This window comes from Bicyclus anynana, chromosome Z (genome assembly GCF_947172395.1).
Source record: "Bicyclus anynana chromosome Z, ilBicAnyn1.1, whole genome shotgun sequence".
NCBI lineage: Eukaryota > Metazoa > Arthropoda > Insecta > Lepidoptera > Nymphalidae > Bicyclus > Bicyclus anynana.
The window spans coordinates 7,376,018-7,390,884 of NC_069110.1; the positions used below are offsets into that span (position 1 = coordinate 7,376,018).

The window sequence follows — 14,867 nt, forward strand, 5'->3', positions numbered from 1 at the left end:
TTAATGAATAGGGTAGGGGTAGGGTAGGGTAAGGTAGGGTAGGGGTAGATGAACGTTTACATCGACTTTCACACGGACGAAGTTGCGGGCGTCCGCTAGTATTAAATAAAATTGTGTTTATGGGAAAAAAGTTGCAAGAGAAGAATTTATAACAATCAGTATCAATTTTGTCACTAATTGACTGTCAGGTGACTTAGACATGATTCCTTGTGATTTCCTGTAGAAAACAGCAAAAAATTAAATTTTTTACATGACAATTGAGGATATAAAGCCTTTAAACCTGCTACCTTCCATAGCCATGACAGTCTGAACTCTAGGATTGGCATTCAGAAAAAATTGCTTCCTCATCTTCTGTCATACTTCTACCACAGGTAAGTATGTTAGAAGTATAAAAGAAAATAAGGAAAGGATTTTCCATTCTGTCTAAACAAATATTGGAGATTAAGATTTTATCTCAAATAACAGCGTACTCATTTTAATTTTTTTATAAAAAAGTATTATTTTAATAGGTAAACATAACGCCTTTTATTTATTTAGATTATGTCTTAATCTTCTTCTTTAACAGTAAAAAAACGTGGTTGAGGTGAAATTCATGATTTCGCGCTTCAGTGTGTAGCGCTACATTTTTTAGTTTTCGCGCTTCGACTATAATGCTGAATTTAAATTTTCGCGCTTCTACGCGCTATGTATGTGAGAACATTAATTGGCAACATTTTAGTGAAATAGCGAGTTTAGTTCAGTCATTAAATTAAAATAATCTATATAAGTAATCGTGCAACATATGAGTAATTATTATCAGTTACTTTTTTTTCACTAACTTCAGAGATAACAAAAATTAGAAAAAGCAATCGTTTCTTTATTCATTTAATCGTACGAGTACTTAATGTCATATTTATTTTTAGCGAGCATTTTGTTTCTTTTGTGTGAAATCTGGGCCCCCCAATCATTTTTAATACAGGGCCCCTCGAAGGCACGCTACGCCACTGCTCCGCCATAAAGCATGACATTATTTTGACTAGGACCGACTGACGGTCGGACGGACAATGGACGACGATGGCATCATAAATTAACAAACGATTACTACTGAACTGGAGTTTGGCCACAGAAAACATAAGGTTTGGCTGAAATCACCCGCCAAATTTAAAAAATCATGTAATCAAATTTAAAAAAAAACATGCGTTTTCATAATTTGTTTTTTATATTATTTTTTTGTTTGTGAATACATTACTACCTATACTATAAGTATTAAACTCAGTTATTCCAATATTTGTACTATAATTTTAGTATTTCCTATGTTTTTCTTTTAAATTTGGCGGGCAATTTTAGTCTCTACTTTCATTAGCCAAACTCTATTAACCTGCACCCCGCGGTGTTACCCGCGAAAAATTAGGAACTAGTTAACACAATTTAATTAAAATTAAAAAATAAATAGTAGAACATTAAACTTTTTCAAAAATTGTCAAGTAGCCAATTGCCGACTTCAAAAAAAGAGTAGTTTTTAAAAACGCTTACGTTTCTCTTATCATAGCTCCGTTACATTGACAATATAGAAATTATATAAAGAGTAACAAACATAGATTTACGATTCGGTACAAGTACATTATAATTCTATGGTAACAAATAACTAAACATCCATCCTTTGCGTTAGACATGGCTGTACCGTGCAATACCCTTGTCTTGTCCATCTAATGAAAAAGAATACTGAAATGTATCAGTTGTCATCATAATGATCTGTGTGTAATAAACTACTCTATGGATCTGTGGTTGTCATTGTCAATGTCAACTTGGTGTCACTAGGATTTGGCTGAGCGAGCTGCAAACTGCAGTGTTGAACTTGGCTTTTAAAATATTTATCTAGATTTCAGATTAAATTACAGTCTGAGATTATTGTGAACGGTATTATGGACATTTCAATTTCTGTTCCAATAATTTATATTATATATCAATAAATGTTTTAGACTGACATGAAATATGACGTACCCATGGAGTTAAATTAGCGAAAATTGCAATTCAATTTTTTATTCATTTAATTATATCGCTCTGTGCAGTGTGCATGTGCAGTGTTTTCAAGATCCACTATCATTCGCCGGTGTTGTTTAAAATGTACTGGTGGCAGTTTATTGTAATTTTAAATTGTTCCTGCCTCTTCGTAAAAGCAGCTGTTATTCCCGACAGTGACGACGTGGAAGAACAAGGACTTTACAGTAAGTCCGATCATGTCACTATATTGACTAATAAAAATTTCGACAATAAAATTTATGGTCAAAGAAATGCTTTCGTCATACAATTTTACAATAGTTATTGTGGCCACTGTAGAGCCTTCGCACCAAAGTTTAAAAGTTTGGCAGCTGAGCTAGACCCATGGAAAAATATGGTCAAACTGGCAGTACTTGATTGCTCTATTGAGGAAAATAATGAAATATGCCGTCAGTTTGAAGTTATGGCTTATCCGTCACTGCGATATTTGCACGAAAACTATCTGAAGGGTAATGGTAATGTGGGTGATAAGTTTCATCCAACTGATACTGCAGAGAAGTTAAAAACTCAATTAATAAACAAAATGCAAAATGAACAAACTATGGGGCGTTTAAGATTTGCACCACCCTTGAATATTGCGTCTTATAGTAAATTAACAGATGCCCTTGGTAAAACTCCACAAGATGTAATTTACACTTTCCTTATATTTGAGAATGAAAACTCAACCGTTGGTTCAGAGATAGCACTTGATATGAATGATTATGAGCATATTAAAGTGACAAGGGTGTATGATACCAGTGAGTTGGCTGACAGTATAAAGGTAACAACATTCCCAGGCATTGTGGCAGTGACAGGGAACATGGAACCAACAATACTGACTCCAAAACAAACAAAGCAGGACATACTAAAATCAATAAATACATTTTTAAAATCCAAGAACTATAAATTTCCTCTAAGAAATATTGAGCATGAAGAAAGCACCATTTCAATGCATCAAAATGGTGCTATATCACATGACTCCAATGTAGTATATTATAATGATTTAGAGAAAACGCTAAAGACAAGTTTACATACTGAGATCACAAGGCACAAAATATTAAGCAATGAACCGCTGCAAGCACTTATAGAGTATTTAAATGTTCTGATATTAGCATACCCATTCAGAGGAAACCTTAAAGAATATATAGTAAACTTAAGAGACCATCTTAGTAGTAAAACTCAATGGAGTGGCAGTGAGGTGTATGATTTGGTAATTCAACTAGAAAGGGCACATGCACCAGTATTTTCTGCTGATCTAGATTATGTGAGATGTAAAGGTAGTCGAGCCGGGTACCGTGGATATTCTTGTGGCCTTTGGACTTTATTTCACACACTTACAGTCAATGCTGCTCAGAAACCAGGCAAAGAAGGCCCAAGAGTTCTAAAAGCAATGCACGGTTATATAAAAAATTTCTTTGGTTGTACTGAATGTGCTGAACACTTCCAAGCTATGGCTCTCAGAAATAGAATATTTGACGTAAAAGATAATGACAAAGCAGTGCTCTGGTTGTGGATTTCACACAACGAAGTCAACTTGAGACTCGCTGGTGATGTAACAGAGGACCCAGAACATCCGAAAATACAGTTCCCAAGTGTCACACAGTGTCCTGAGTGTAGGCAAGACAGAGGTGCTTGGAACTTGCCAGCAGTGTATGACTACTTGCAGAAAATCTATGGCGCCATCAATATTCAAGACGCCAGGCCAACTAAGTCTGCAGCCGGTTCACCCAGCCCACTCTCCAACCTGGACATTGGGATGTTAAGCTTCCTGTACATATTTTCTTTTATTATGCTTGTTTTAGTAATAAAATATTTTGTTTCTAGACATTTACTTAGAAAGCGCAGATACAAACATGCATGGGGTAAAGTATAACAAATAGAAAAAAATGACTAAACAAATGCATCTGTTTCACTATTAAAATAATTTATGTGTGCATAACAGGGAATCATTTAAATGGCTACTATCATTAGATAGTTGATGTTATGTGGACCCAGCTATTTTGAAGGCTATCCTTTTGTTGTTTATGCAAATTTTTTGAGGTTACTATTCAATTTAATTTCTAAATTATTATACTCATCAAATTTATATTCAAATATTAAGTTTTGTAGCTCATATTAGGAATAAAAATATTAGGCATTCTCTATGTTCAAAGATATTGGCTTGACAATTGTATCTGAGTTATAACCTCAATCTTAGTGGTACAGGGGCTGGACTCATCACCAAGGGTCTGTAGTTCAATTCCTGCCTGCTGGACTATTGTTGTACCCACTCCTAATAGTCTTTTTCGACTAGACTATTTGTCATATTTAAAAGATACAGCAAATATTCTTTTGAGTAAGCAACAATAGCTATCTTATTATACTTTCGAGTGCTTATGACCCCACAGGCCTTTTTAAATGAATTTGCCTATGTTTTACTTATTAATGTTATACAAGTAGAAAAAGAAAGAAATTGAATCTAAAACCTATGATTAATAAGTATTGCAATAAATTCTTTCAATAATTTATCTAAACATAAAACCATAATTATTAAGTACAACAAATAACTGGTTCCACATCTTTGAATGTTTTGCTATTTGGTGTTGTCTTGTAATTTTTTTTGTATTTGTTGTGTACTAAATGTTTTTATTCTTAATCATCATGGTAAGCAATAAATATAATTAACCTAGCATTAAGATACATTACATAAATAATTATCAAACATCACAAAAATAAGTTAGCAATATGCCAAGTAACAAGAAAGCTCAAAAACGTATTTAATAATGGTCTAAGATCCAGCATTAAAAATATATACCCTCATCTGCTATTCATTAGTGCTATAAAGTATATGATAGATAATGTTGACAGTGACACATTGCATATAGATTGCCCAGTCAAACTGCAGCAATTACTTTTTTTATACAAAATCTAGGAAACCATAAATTAGATCAAAGGCAACCTAATACAGTTAAATTGAGCATAAAATAAGCTTTCATTTGACATATTAGACAACTAAATAATTGATGAGGGTATATATTTAACTGTTAATATCTGGCAAACCACAGTTGCAGTGTGAAAGTAGGCAAAATTTATCTTTTTCAATTCTTGTAGTATATTCTATTTCCTAACCAATGAGGGAAGGAGATTTAATTAATAAAAAAAAATAAGCAACTATCAGGCCGCAATTTAACTAGGCAACCCATGAGCAATGTGTTAATATGAATATTTTCTATCATTTATTTCTTAACCCAATTAAATAACAGATGAGGATATATATTTTTTAAGCTGGATCTCATACTATAAGTAAAATTTGTTCCATCAATAATTATAATCTCCCAATAAAAGAAACAAATTTATGCAATCACAATTAAAGTATAACTTGTAGGCAGTGTATTTTTTTAAAGGTTATAAAATTAAAAGCACTTATAAAATATAAGTTAAGTAAGTAGGTATTTATTAATAAATAGTTAAAGTTGTCTTCATAAATTGTGAGATAAAGGTGATAGTAATGTTTCCAATATATACATTTCCATTTTATATTACTGCATAATAAAGAAGAACAGTGGCTGTGGTTAATGTAGTAATTATAGTTATATAAAAAAATATTATGATACAAAATAACCTAATAATAATTGTAAAATGATGTAAATATTTTTATCTTGTATTTAAAATATGAATACTTTACATTGCATGTCTATTTTCTAAATTTTTACAAGTTCTTTTTAAATAAAAAGTATTGTTACAAAAACAAAAATCGTTTCTAAATAACTAGTTTATAAAAATACCTTATCCACTTTTAAAGTCGGAAGTATGAAATGCAAGTAAACAGTTAAAGTATATACTTAGTGTGAAAAGCATTTTTTCAAGAATTAATTAATAAAATAAAGAATTATATTATTTATTAAATTTTTTCTGAACATAAACTATTTTCTTATGGTTAGAACATTACTTAAAGAAAACAGTAGGGTACAGCAAGAACCACAAAGTTAATCAATAAACTATAAGTAGTGAACCAACTATAGTGACTTACTTGCCTGTCGATAAAACTATTCCTTGTAGTGCATTATTTGTTGCTTGCACAGAGAATTTTAGTTCTTGCTTTGTGTTAAAGAGCAGTCACAATTTATCAGTATAGTCAATGTATTCCAAGAAGTCTGTTTTGCTTTGGATGTATCAGGCTAGATGACAGACCAATCAAGTCCATATGAATAAACCATGGACCTCTTATAATAAAAGTATACACAATCTTGTAGAAAATTTCACTTAAAAACTAGCCAATTTAGCTTTGACAGTTTTAGAATTATTGGTAAGGAAAATTATATCTAAAGGCCTTTAAATATAGTCCAATATTCAATAAAATCCCAAATTCAGAGCAAATTCAACCTTATGGATTGAGTTTAAGGTTGAATTAGCAAATGTGACTACTTGAATTGAGTGCCAAGAAATTGTGTTTGGCACTCATTGAGTGGGAACGTTTTTTGGTCGCTGATTGTGCATCCACTTTTTAGTAGGAGATCTATGGAATAAGCAGAGAGGAGCGTCAGGACAATATATATACACACACAGCCAGTGTTACACTTGAACGCTTGTATGTACACCTCACCATAGCCAAACAGACTTCCCGGAATAGATGGGCTGTACCTAAATGTTTATTTTTAAAGTTCCATAAAAGAGGAATCCCAAATGTGCTTCTGCCCCAAACATAGAAGGTGTGTAAATTTCATGAAAATTATTTTCATGTAACTGTGTGAGTATCGAGTATGGAGATGCATTTCATAAGATTTTTTTATAGATTCCATGTTTAAACTTTTTTAATGACACAGTAAAACTCTTCTATCAAATTAGACAGTTAAAACAGTTAGAATCTCTCTTCGCTAGGGATACCTAGCGTGTTTTTGTACTTCAACCATTACTCCATTTCCGTAGCCAGGAGGTTCAGAGCAGGACGCTTGTTAGTTTTAAAATTACTTAAATTACAACAAAAGTTTAAATCTAAAATTCAAAATAAATTAACCGTCGAGATAAATAGGTAATCGACAAAACTAGGGTGTGCCTCACAACAAAACTCTCTGTACGTACCTACTCTGTGAACAATCTACAATATATAAATAAAGAACAATATAATGTAAGTAAACATAATTATAATAGATTATTAATTTTGCTAGTCTAGCTACCCAAGTTGGACGTCCGACAACTATGGCACGTCGATTCTCTTTCTACAAACGCTAACGCTTCGAAAACTAACAAAATGTATGGGAATGATAGATCCGATCGACAACTTGATCACGTGACCTGTCGATGGTAAATGTCATTCCTACTTGAATTTTTAAATTTTCCTAGTGTTAACGTTTGTAGAAAGAGAATCGACGTGTGACATGGCTACAGGCCCTGATTTGATTCAGTATTTCCGAATTCAAATTATTAAATTTTAGAATTTAAACTATCGTGAGTGTTATTCATATTAATTGATTATGAAACACGGCTAAAACTCACGTGATATTACGTCGGAGTATGCCCGACTAGTTTCGAACCCATACGGGGCCCTTAGTCATGAGCTGGTTCTTGCATCGCGGCACGATCCAAACATCGTTTGGATCGTTTGGATCGTGCCGGGTTCGAAACTAGTCGGGCATACTCCGACGTAATATCACGTGAGTTTTAGCCGTGTTTCATAATCAATTAATATTAAATTTTATACAACTAAAAATACAAATTGCTTAATTTCAAATGGAGTGGGACTTAGTAACAGCTAAATCAGACAATCTCAGTGTCTCACAGTTCCGCCAGATCAAAATTCAAAAGACAAATAAGAAAAGCCAGCAAGAAACTCCGTTTTTAGAAAAATAATTAATTAATTGTAACAATCTATACCTAATTATAAAAAGAGAGATCTTATTATATTATACAGGATATGCATTTTTGACCTCTTGATAGGTATTGATTTACGGCAGCAAATTCGTGAATAGCATAGACGCAGAACCTTACATAACACGGATGTAATGCAGTCGACTGGTTATTTTTCTATTAAACTAATACTTGCAATACTTGCAGTCTGATTCACCGCCTGTGGAGAGACAGTCAACTGTTGATTTAGGTTAAGGTCAGTTGAAATTGTCATTTCTAAGCTTTTTCGGTGGCGGGCGCTAAAATTTAATATTATTAAAGCGGGTCCACAAGGCACAGACTTTAGCTTGCGCTATGTGTTTGTGCAGATGTTGTTTTTTTTAATCTCTTATCAAATAATCTTCGTAGCAACTCATGTTTGCACTGTGTGGAATGTGGACACATAGTAAAACTTTGTTGAGTCAAATTACCTCTAAATTGGGTAGTTAATTAATTTTATATTTATTGTTGCAAGTCGACTGATTTAAAGAAATATTCATCGGAATTTCTTTTTACTTTATTTAATTTGCCGCCCATGCTTGATGTTTGTAATGAGGTAAATAAAATTATTTTTTTATTGGCACTCCTTGTTGCACTTTTTTACATTTAATGCTTACAACTATGCTAAGTATAATAATAACATAAAGTTAAAAATTTTGTAAATCCCCCGAATAACATGAAATTATTAATTACATTCTCGATCAAGTCGTCAATATTCTCTTTCAGTGCGCTTTCAGTTGGGACCCCACTCGAGTATATTTGCATACATTCGTTTCTCTTCCCCACTTTTAACCCCCACAACTTTTAAACGGCTCATTGGATTTTCATCCAACATGTCTAAGAATATTCACCCGTAAGTCACCTTTGATACAAAAAAAATTTAAATCGCTTCATCCGTTCGGGAGCTATGGTGCCACAGACAGACTGACAGACAGACAGACATATATACACGTCAAACTTTTAACATCCCTCTTTTTGCGTCGGGGGTTAAAAATTCAATATGGTTCTATAACCATATTGAATTTGAATTGTTTCTTAACGAAATAGACTATATAGGAGCAACAGCTGGAGCAACAAATATCTCGATTACGATACAAATTCATCGATTTTATAAGTTCCATCTGTGAATATATATGGAAACCTTTTAAAATCGATGACCTAGTAGTGGCATTTAGTACGTTTTTGCTTGATTATAAAAGGAAGAGCGTCTAATTGTACCAAAACAAACGAGAAAGCCCTTAATTATATTAAGTATATTTAAATCTTTCATTTCAATGATGCTACTGTACACCTGACCTTGACCAGATAAACAATAATTGACTGGTCTATATTCTGTGTGCCGTGTGGACCCGCTATACAATACATGTTTGTTTTTTAAATATTATTATTAATCGTCACATAAATTTCTAAATTTATTGAATGTTTATCTAAACTACAAAAAATGTCTTTGTAGACTATTACATAATGCTTAAATTGATTTATTGCGTTGTGTTTGATCTATAGCATTTTGTTTCTGAAATAATTATAAATTATATTCTGTAACTGCACTGCATTGATTATTCTATGTCCACATGGTGATATAATATACTTAAATAAAAATTAATCTACTAAGACTACATGTAGATGACGCGGCCGCCGCACTGGCGCCGCACCGGAATTTCATGTGGATATTTAATTAGATTTTTTTTCTCCATCCATATTAAAAAACCATTTAAAGTTTTATATTATGATAGAAAGAATTTTTGAGATAAAAGACTTTATTCTGGCTAAATTCGTGAATATCAGTGGTTTTTAAAGATTTTAAATTTTAACTTGTACGATTTTGTTCTTGCGTTTTTCGTACGTCAATTAAAACTTTCTTCGTCTCGCTTAATTTAGACATTGTATAACAGTGTGATAAAACAGAGGTCTGTACAGTTCTGTGTCTGACAGTGAATCCAAAGAGGATAATATATTCGTCAGCAGGTACGTTATATGTGTACCGGTGCTTGGGATTTGCACGTAAAAAAGTCACGGCTCCACCGCGGTACCAGTGTGTCGCCGGTGCGGTTACCATCAGTCTACAGGAACGTGCGGTGCGGTGCCTGTGCGGGTCCGTTGTCATCTACACGAAGCCTTAAGGACGTAGAACATTTTCTCATAAAATTAATTGTTTGCGATTGCAGCTGACTAATTTACATCTACCTTAACCTTAGAATTATTGAAACTAATGAAATTCTCTGCAACAAAAGTTGATTCATATCTGCTAAGTAAAATTGGTAAAAAGGGGAAAGAGTGAGAATCATTTCAAACATAAAAAAATGTTTCTTAGTCCGTTATAGATTTGGAAACCACCTATCCGACGAGTCCCAAACCGGTCTCATTAGAGAGACAATAATGCGAATATGATTTATAGAAAATCAGAATTATACGAAAACGGAATCCTCTAGTTATAATAATTTTCATTTAAATAAATAAAAATAAGCTTAAATTAAGCTTTTTATTAATTTTGAATCTTTTGTAAAAATGTTCTTTCGTCTTTAAAATAGTGACACCAGTCGTATTTTTCACAACTTTTTCTAACTTACTTAACTTGACATTCTTGCATGTTGCTCTTAACATTTGTCAACTCACCATTTCTCTTACTGTTTCGACCTAATCGGAATTTGTTGTAGTTGTGTTGCGTGGGAATTAATTAATAAATAATCATTAGTGCCTGGAATCTCAACACATTGTAATTCTCAGTCACTTCTCAATGTCGAGTCCATTTGCACAAAATACACAGGCGCAAATTATTGTTTTAACTTGTATGGATGTAGTGAGGTGCCAGGTAATAATAATTATAATAAGCCTTCATTACTGCTGGTTGGTTACATTTATATTCGTAATTAATTAACAGCTTGTCTTTCGACATAGGTCTCGCTTAACGATCTCCACTTTTGTCTGTCCCTCGCCATTCTCATCCATTCAGGACCTTGAAATCATCCTGACAACGTTTCACCTGCCTTCCTTTATTCTTCTAGGATTCCATTCACGCACTATGTGTCCTGTCCATTGCCATTTTTGTGTTTCCTATACTTTTTCCACGTCCTTTTAATTTAGTAGACTTTTTAATTTTTGTCATCTTACTCTATTCCTTCTTCTGGCTCCAGTTACATTTATCTCTATTCCGTTTTAGCATAGTATACATTTGTTTTATTTATTATTTTTTCTGTCAATGCCCAGTTGCAGCCAAGTAAAATAATTTAAATATCAGTATAAACTACGGAATGCCATATTCTATGATACAGTTGCTTTTACTAACCGTATCACTGACACAACCTCAATAAACATACTGGTTTGTTTTTCAAGTTGTAGGCTTCATGCATGTTTTTAAAAAACAAAGTGCATGTGTGTCTCAGTATTAAGGGTACTAGCAAAAAGCGAAGCCACAAACTTGTGTCCATATTTCCTGTAAGTTAAAGTTAAGTTAAGTATAAGTTCCATACATATGTGTATTACCTACCATAGGCAGTGACCACGTCATTCCACTTGCTACGATCGTTGTATATCTCGTTTGCTTCTACTATTCTCATAAATTCTTTCATACAAGTTTGTCATTTTTGATTATGTAATATGTTCCTTACCCTTCCAACATTTCCAGTGACGCTAACTGTATAACCTCCTATGGTTAGTCTCTTTTCATTCATCCTCTACATGTCCAAACTATCTAAGAATAGGTGCTTTTCCCGATTCTAATTACTAAATATTTTATACCTACCACAACTTTCTCTTTACTATATTTCTTGTCCGTTATTCAGTGATATTCCATTCATACTCAATGATCTCATTTCAGCTATGTATATTTTACTTTTATGCTTCTCCTGCCATATCCATTTCACTAACCCTGCATTTAGTTTCTTAAAATCAATTGCGTTCTATATTCGTATATTTACGTTCGACATGTTAAGTTAGACCATCCAAATCCCAGTACTTCGGCGACTCCTGCGGTTGGTAAAACACAAGTAGTGGCTTCACTTTAAGTAAAAAGTTAGATCGTGCGAAGTGGCACTTTTGTCCTGGACTATTTGCATAATGCAGCCTTTTTGTTTCAATGGGCAATCTCTATATCATTTCAACGCTTATTTCCATCTTGGAAAAATCCAAAATTCCTATACTTAACATTCGACATTAAAATGTATCTGTTCCCAAGGCTGCAGAGTTTACGTATGTATAATTCCGCAGACAATTGTGTATAAACCAATGTCGAAAACAGACGAAACTGTTGCTTTTGCCTTGAATTGTTGGAGAATTTACGATTCTTGGAGATAACAAATTTTGTGATAGGTACCTATACTTCTTTGTAGTAAAATACTAGTGACGGTCTTGTAATTAAAATAAATTATTTTAAGGTATTTCAAAATTTGATTTGAACAGATGGGCGAAGTTGTCTAAGATCCGTATTAGAAACGACCTTCATCCATATCTGTTTAATGTTCATCCATTAAAGAGATGGATGAAAGTCGCTTCTAAAACGGATCTTCTACTATTACAAAATCAATAAAGGTATAGATATTCTATTTTCGGAAGATAGTTTGGCATCAAGTAGTAGCAAAAAACCGCAGACATACCTACTTATGTAAGGAAACCAAAAAAACCAAAATATTGTGCTGTGTATTAACTCGATAGTAACGGTTGAATCGATTTTATTAACGTTGAAGCATAAAAATCAATTAATCAACATTAAATATTACAATTACTTAGGGAACATAATATATAACTAGTACCTACCTACTTTTTATAAATAAACAAAAAAAAACTGTGAAACTAGAAGGTAACTCATACATGTTAGTGATAGGAAAGAAAGATGAAATCTTTTTCTATTTATACGTATACGTATATTCATACCACTTCCAATTTATGCGCGTGCACAAAATCAGTAGGTGTACTAAACAAGTGCCCCCATCATGTCTCCTATCGATCTATTGTTAACCGGGGTAGCAAGATACCCGCACCTTACTCGCGTAAGGACTAAGGAGGCTAAACCTCGAGGCCCGTACCCCAGATTTTCATTTGGAAGGATATGACCTCAGTTGCGTGCAGAATTATCTTGCGCGCTCTCTATCGTTTGTGTGGCTTGATATTAGCAAAGCTAGTCCTGGGCTATTAATTTCAAACAATAATTATTGAAGTCCTTAAAGGAGGACGTCCATCGGCGGATAATAAGACTTGGGTAAAACCGGCCCTCGCCTACGCGCGAGACCTTTCAGGACGGATTATATAATTTAACCTTGCGATTAGATCAGCGGCGTAGCTTATAGCTACAGCTATATGTAGGTATACTACTATTGTAGCGTAGTGGCCAACTATGCCTATTAAGGGCCCTTCCATCAAATCCAAGTTTCAGCGTGATGCTCGGTCAACAGAAAACGTTTCCATCCCTACGTCATTGACATTCCTAGGACTCGTACGAAGCGATTTGCTTCTTCGTTTACGTATGGCTAGGGTATGGAACTCTCTCCCGAAGTCAGTATTTCCTAATTCTTACAACTTGGGCTTCTTTAAGATGAGAGTGAATAGGCATCTTCTAGGCAAGCGCGTATCACCTTAGGCCACATCTACACTTACCATCAGGTGAGATCGTGGTCAAGCGCGAGCTTATTTTGTATAAAAAAAAAAAACACGGACATACAGACAGACAAAATAAAAATTGGCTTCAGTAGGTAGATACCAACTGTATAATGCCTGCAACAAACTTTTTCAAAATATCTTCAATGTACAGTTATAGTTTTTATTTAGTATAGATATAATACTTGTGGTTTAAGATACTTAATATTTTTTTAATTTTCCAGGTACATGAATGCTTAAGTTATATCAATGTGACGTACATCAAGCCCAGTTCCAAGTGCTCATATTTTGAACATTTCTACGCTTCACAACCCAGTGATGTTATTTAAAATATTTATTTTGATACTTAAATAGAATCTCGTCTATCTTAAACAATTGCATGAAAATAATTAATACTATTAGATAATTTCGACTTTTGTACTGGTAGTTTTTATAATAAATCTTCTGACACCTAAATAAAGACAGTAGGTATTATAATAAAAAAATATCTTTTATTTATTTTTAATTAATTACAGATAAGACACCCATCAAATCACGGATTAATGTAAAGCAGTAGAATTCATCATCATTATTAGCCGATGGACGTCCAATGCTGGACATAGGCCTCTTGCATGGACTTCCAAGCATCCAGCGGCTCCGTGCAACCAGCTTGATGTCCTCGGTCCACCTAGTTGGGGGTCGACCGACACTGCGCTTTCCGGTGAGGGGTCGCCATTCAGCACCTTAGAACCCCAACGTCCATCGGCTCTTCGAATTATGGCTATGAAATATTTGATTTTCTTCTACTAAATTTCCAGTAACAGCTGGGAGTTGCAATGTGTTACACTTCAGTGCCTTTGAAACCATGATAGGTCGTCGAACCCGGTCATTATCGGCAGCATCCGATAATGATCGTTACAGAGTCGAACATTATACTAAACCTAACCTAACCACATTGGAGCGGCGTGCTTAAGGTCGCCATTGACGGTCAATTATTCTCACGTTTCTGAAAAGCCACGCGGCATACTATACAAGTCATGTACGCAATGACCAACACACGATCAATTATAGTCATGGGTGCTACAGAAACGTGAGAATAATTGACCGTTTGTGGCTATCATTAGTCGAAACTCCAAACTCATACCTACTTCTTTATGGATAGTGCCATCTTTTTTTTATTCTTTACAAGTTAGTGCGTAGTTCGTTATCAACAGGTCGCGTGACCAAGCTATCGATCGGATCTGTAAATCCCATTTATTGTTTTTTATTTTCGAATCGTTAGTGTTTGTAGAAAGAGAATCTACGTGCCACTTAGCTACAGGCCCAAGGTACGTATGATATCGATGACAGAATGGGAACTTGGTAGTGACCCTTCCTTGAGTAGTGCCGTGGGTTCGTTTCTCACAAATTGAAAATATTTGTGT

At 33.9% G+C, this 14,867-nt stretch overlaps 1 protein-coding gene across 2 annotated transcripts; it reads left to right on the top strand.

The window, feature by feature from the left end:
- Positions 1 to 1,781: 1,781 nt before the first annotated feature.
- Positions 1,782 to 13,949, top strand: LOC112053022 (sulfhydryl oxidase 1). Of its 2 annotated transcripts, XM_024092282.2 has the most exons (3): positions 1,782 to 3,786; positions 8,047 to 8,095; positions 13,689 to 13,949. In XM_024092282.2, exons 1-2 carry the CDS (start codon positions 2,054 to 2,056, stop codon positions 8,087 to 8,089), a joined length of 1,776 nt encoding a protein of 591 aa, XP_023948050.1. In that variant the 5' UTR covers positions 1,782 to 2,053; the 3' UTR covers positions 8,090 to 8,095; positions 13,689 to 13,949. The 2 variants fall into 2 exon arrangements, with proteins under 2 accessions (XP_023948050.1, XP_023948051.1); XM_024092283.2 differs by lacking the exon at positions 8,047 to 8,095 and having other exon boundaries at positions 1,783 to 3,786.
- The last annotated feature ends 918 nt before the right edge of the window (positions 13,950 to 14,867 follow it).

Coding starts and splice junctions, on each gene's coding strand:
- LOC112053022 (XM_024092282.2), top strand. CDS start 2,054: ATGTGCAGTGTTTTCAAGATCCACTATCATTCGCCGGTGTTGTTTAAA. Junction 3,787..8,046: donor ATTGGGATGTTAAGCTTCCT/GTACATATTTTC, acceptor CAATACTTGCAG/TCTGATTCACCGCCTGTGGA.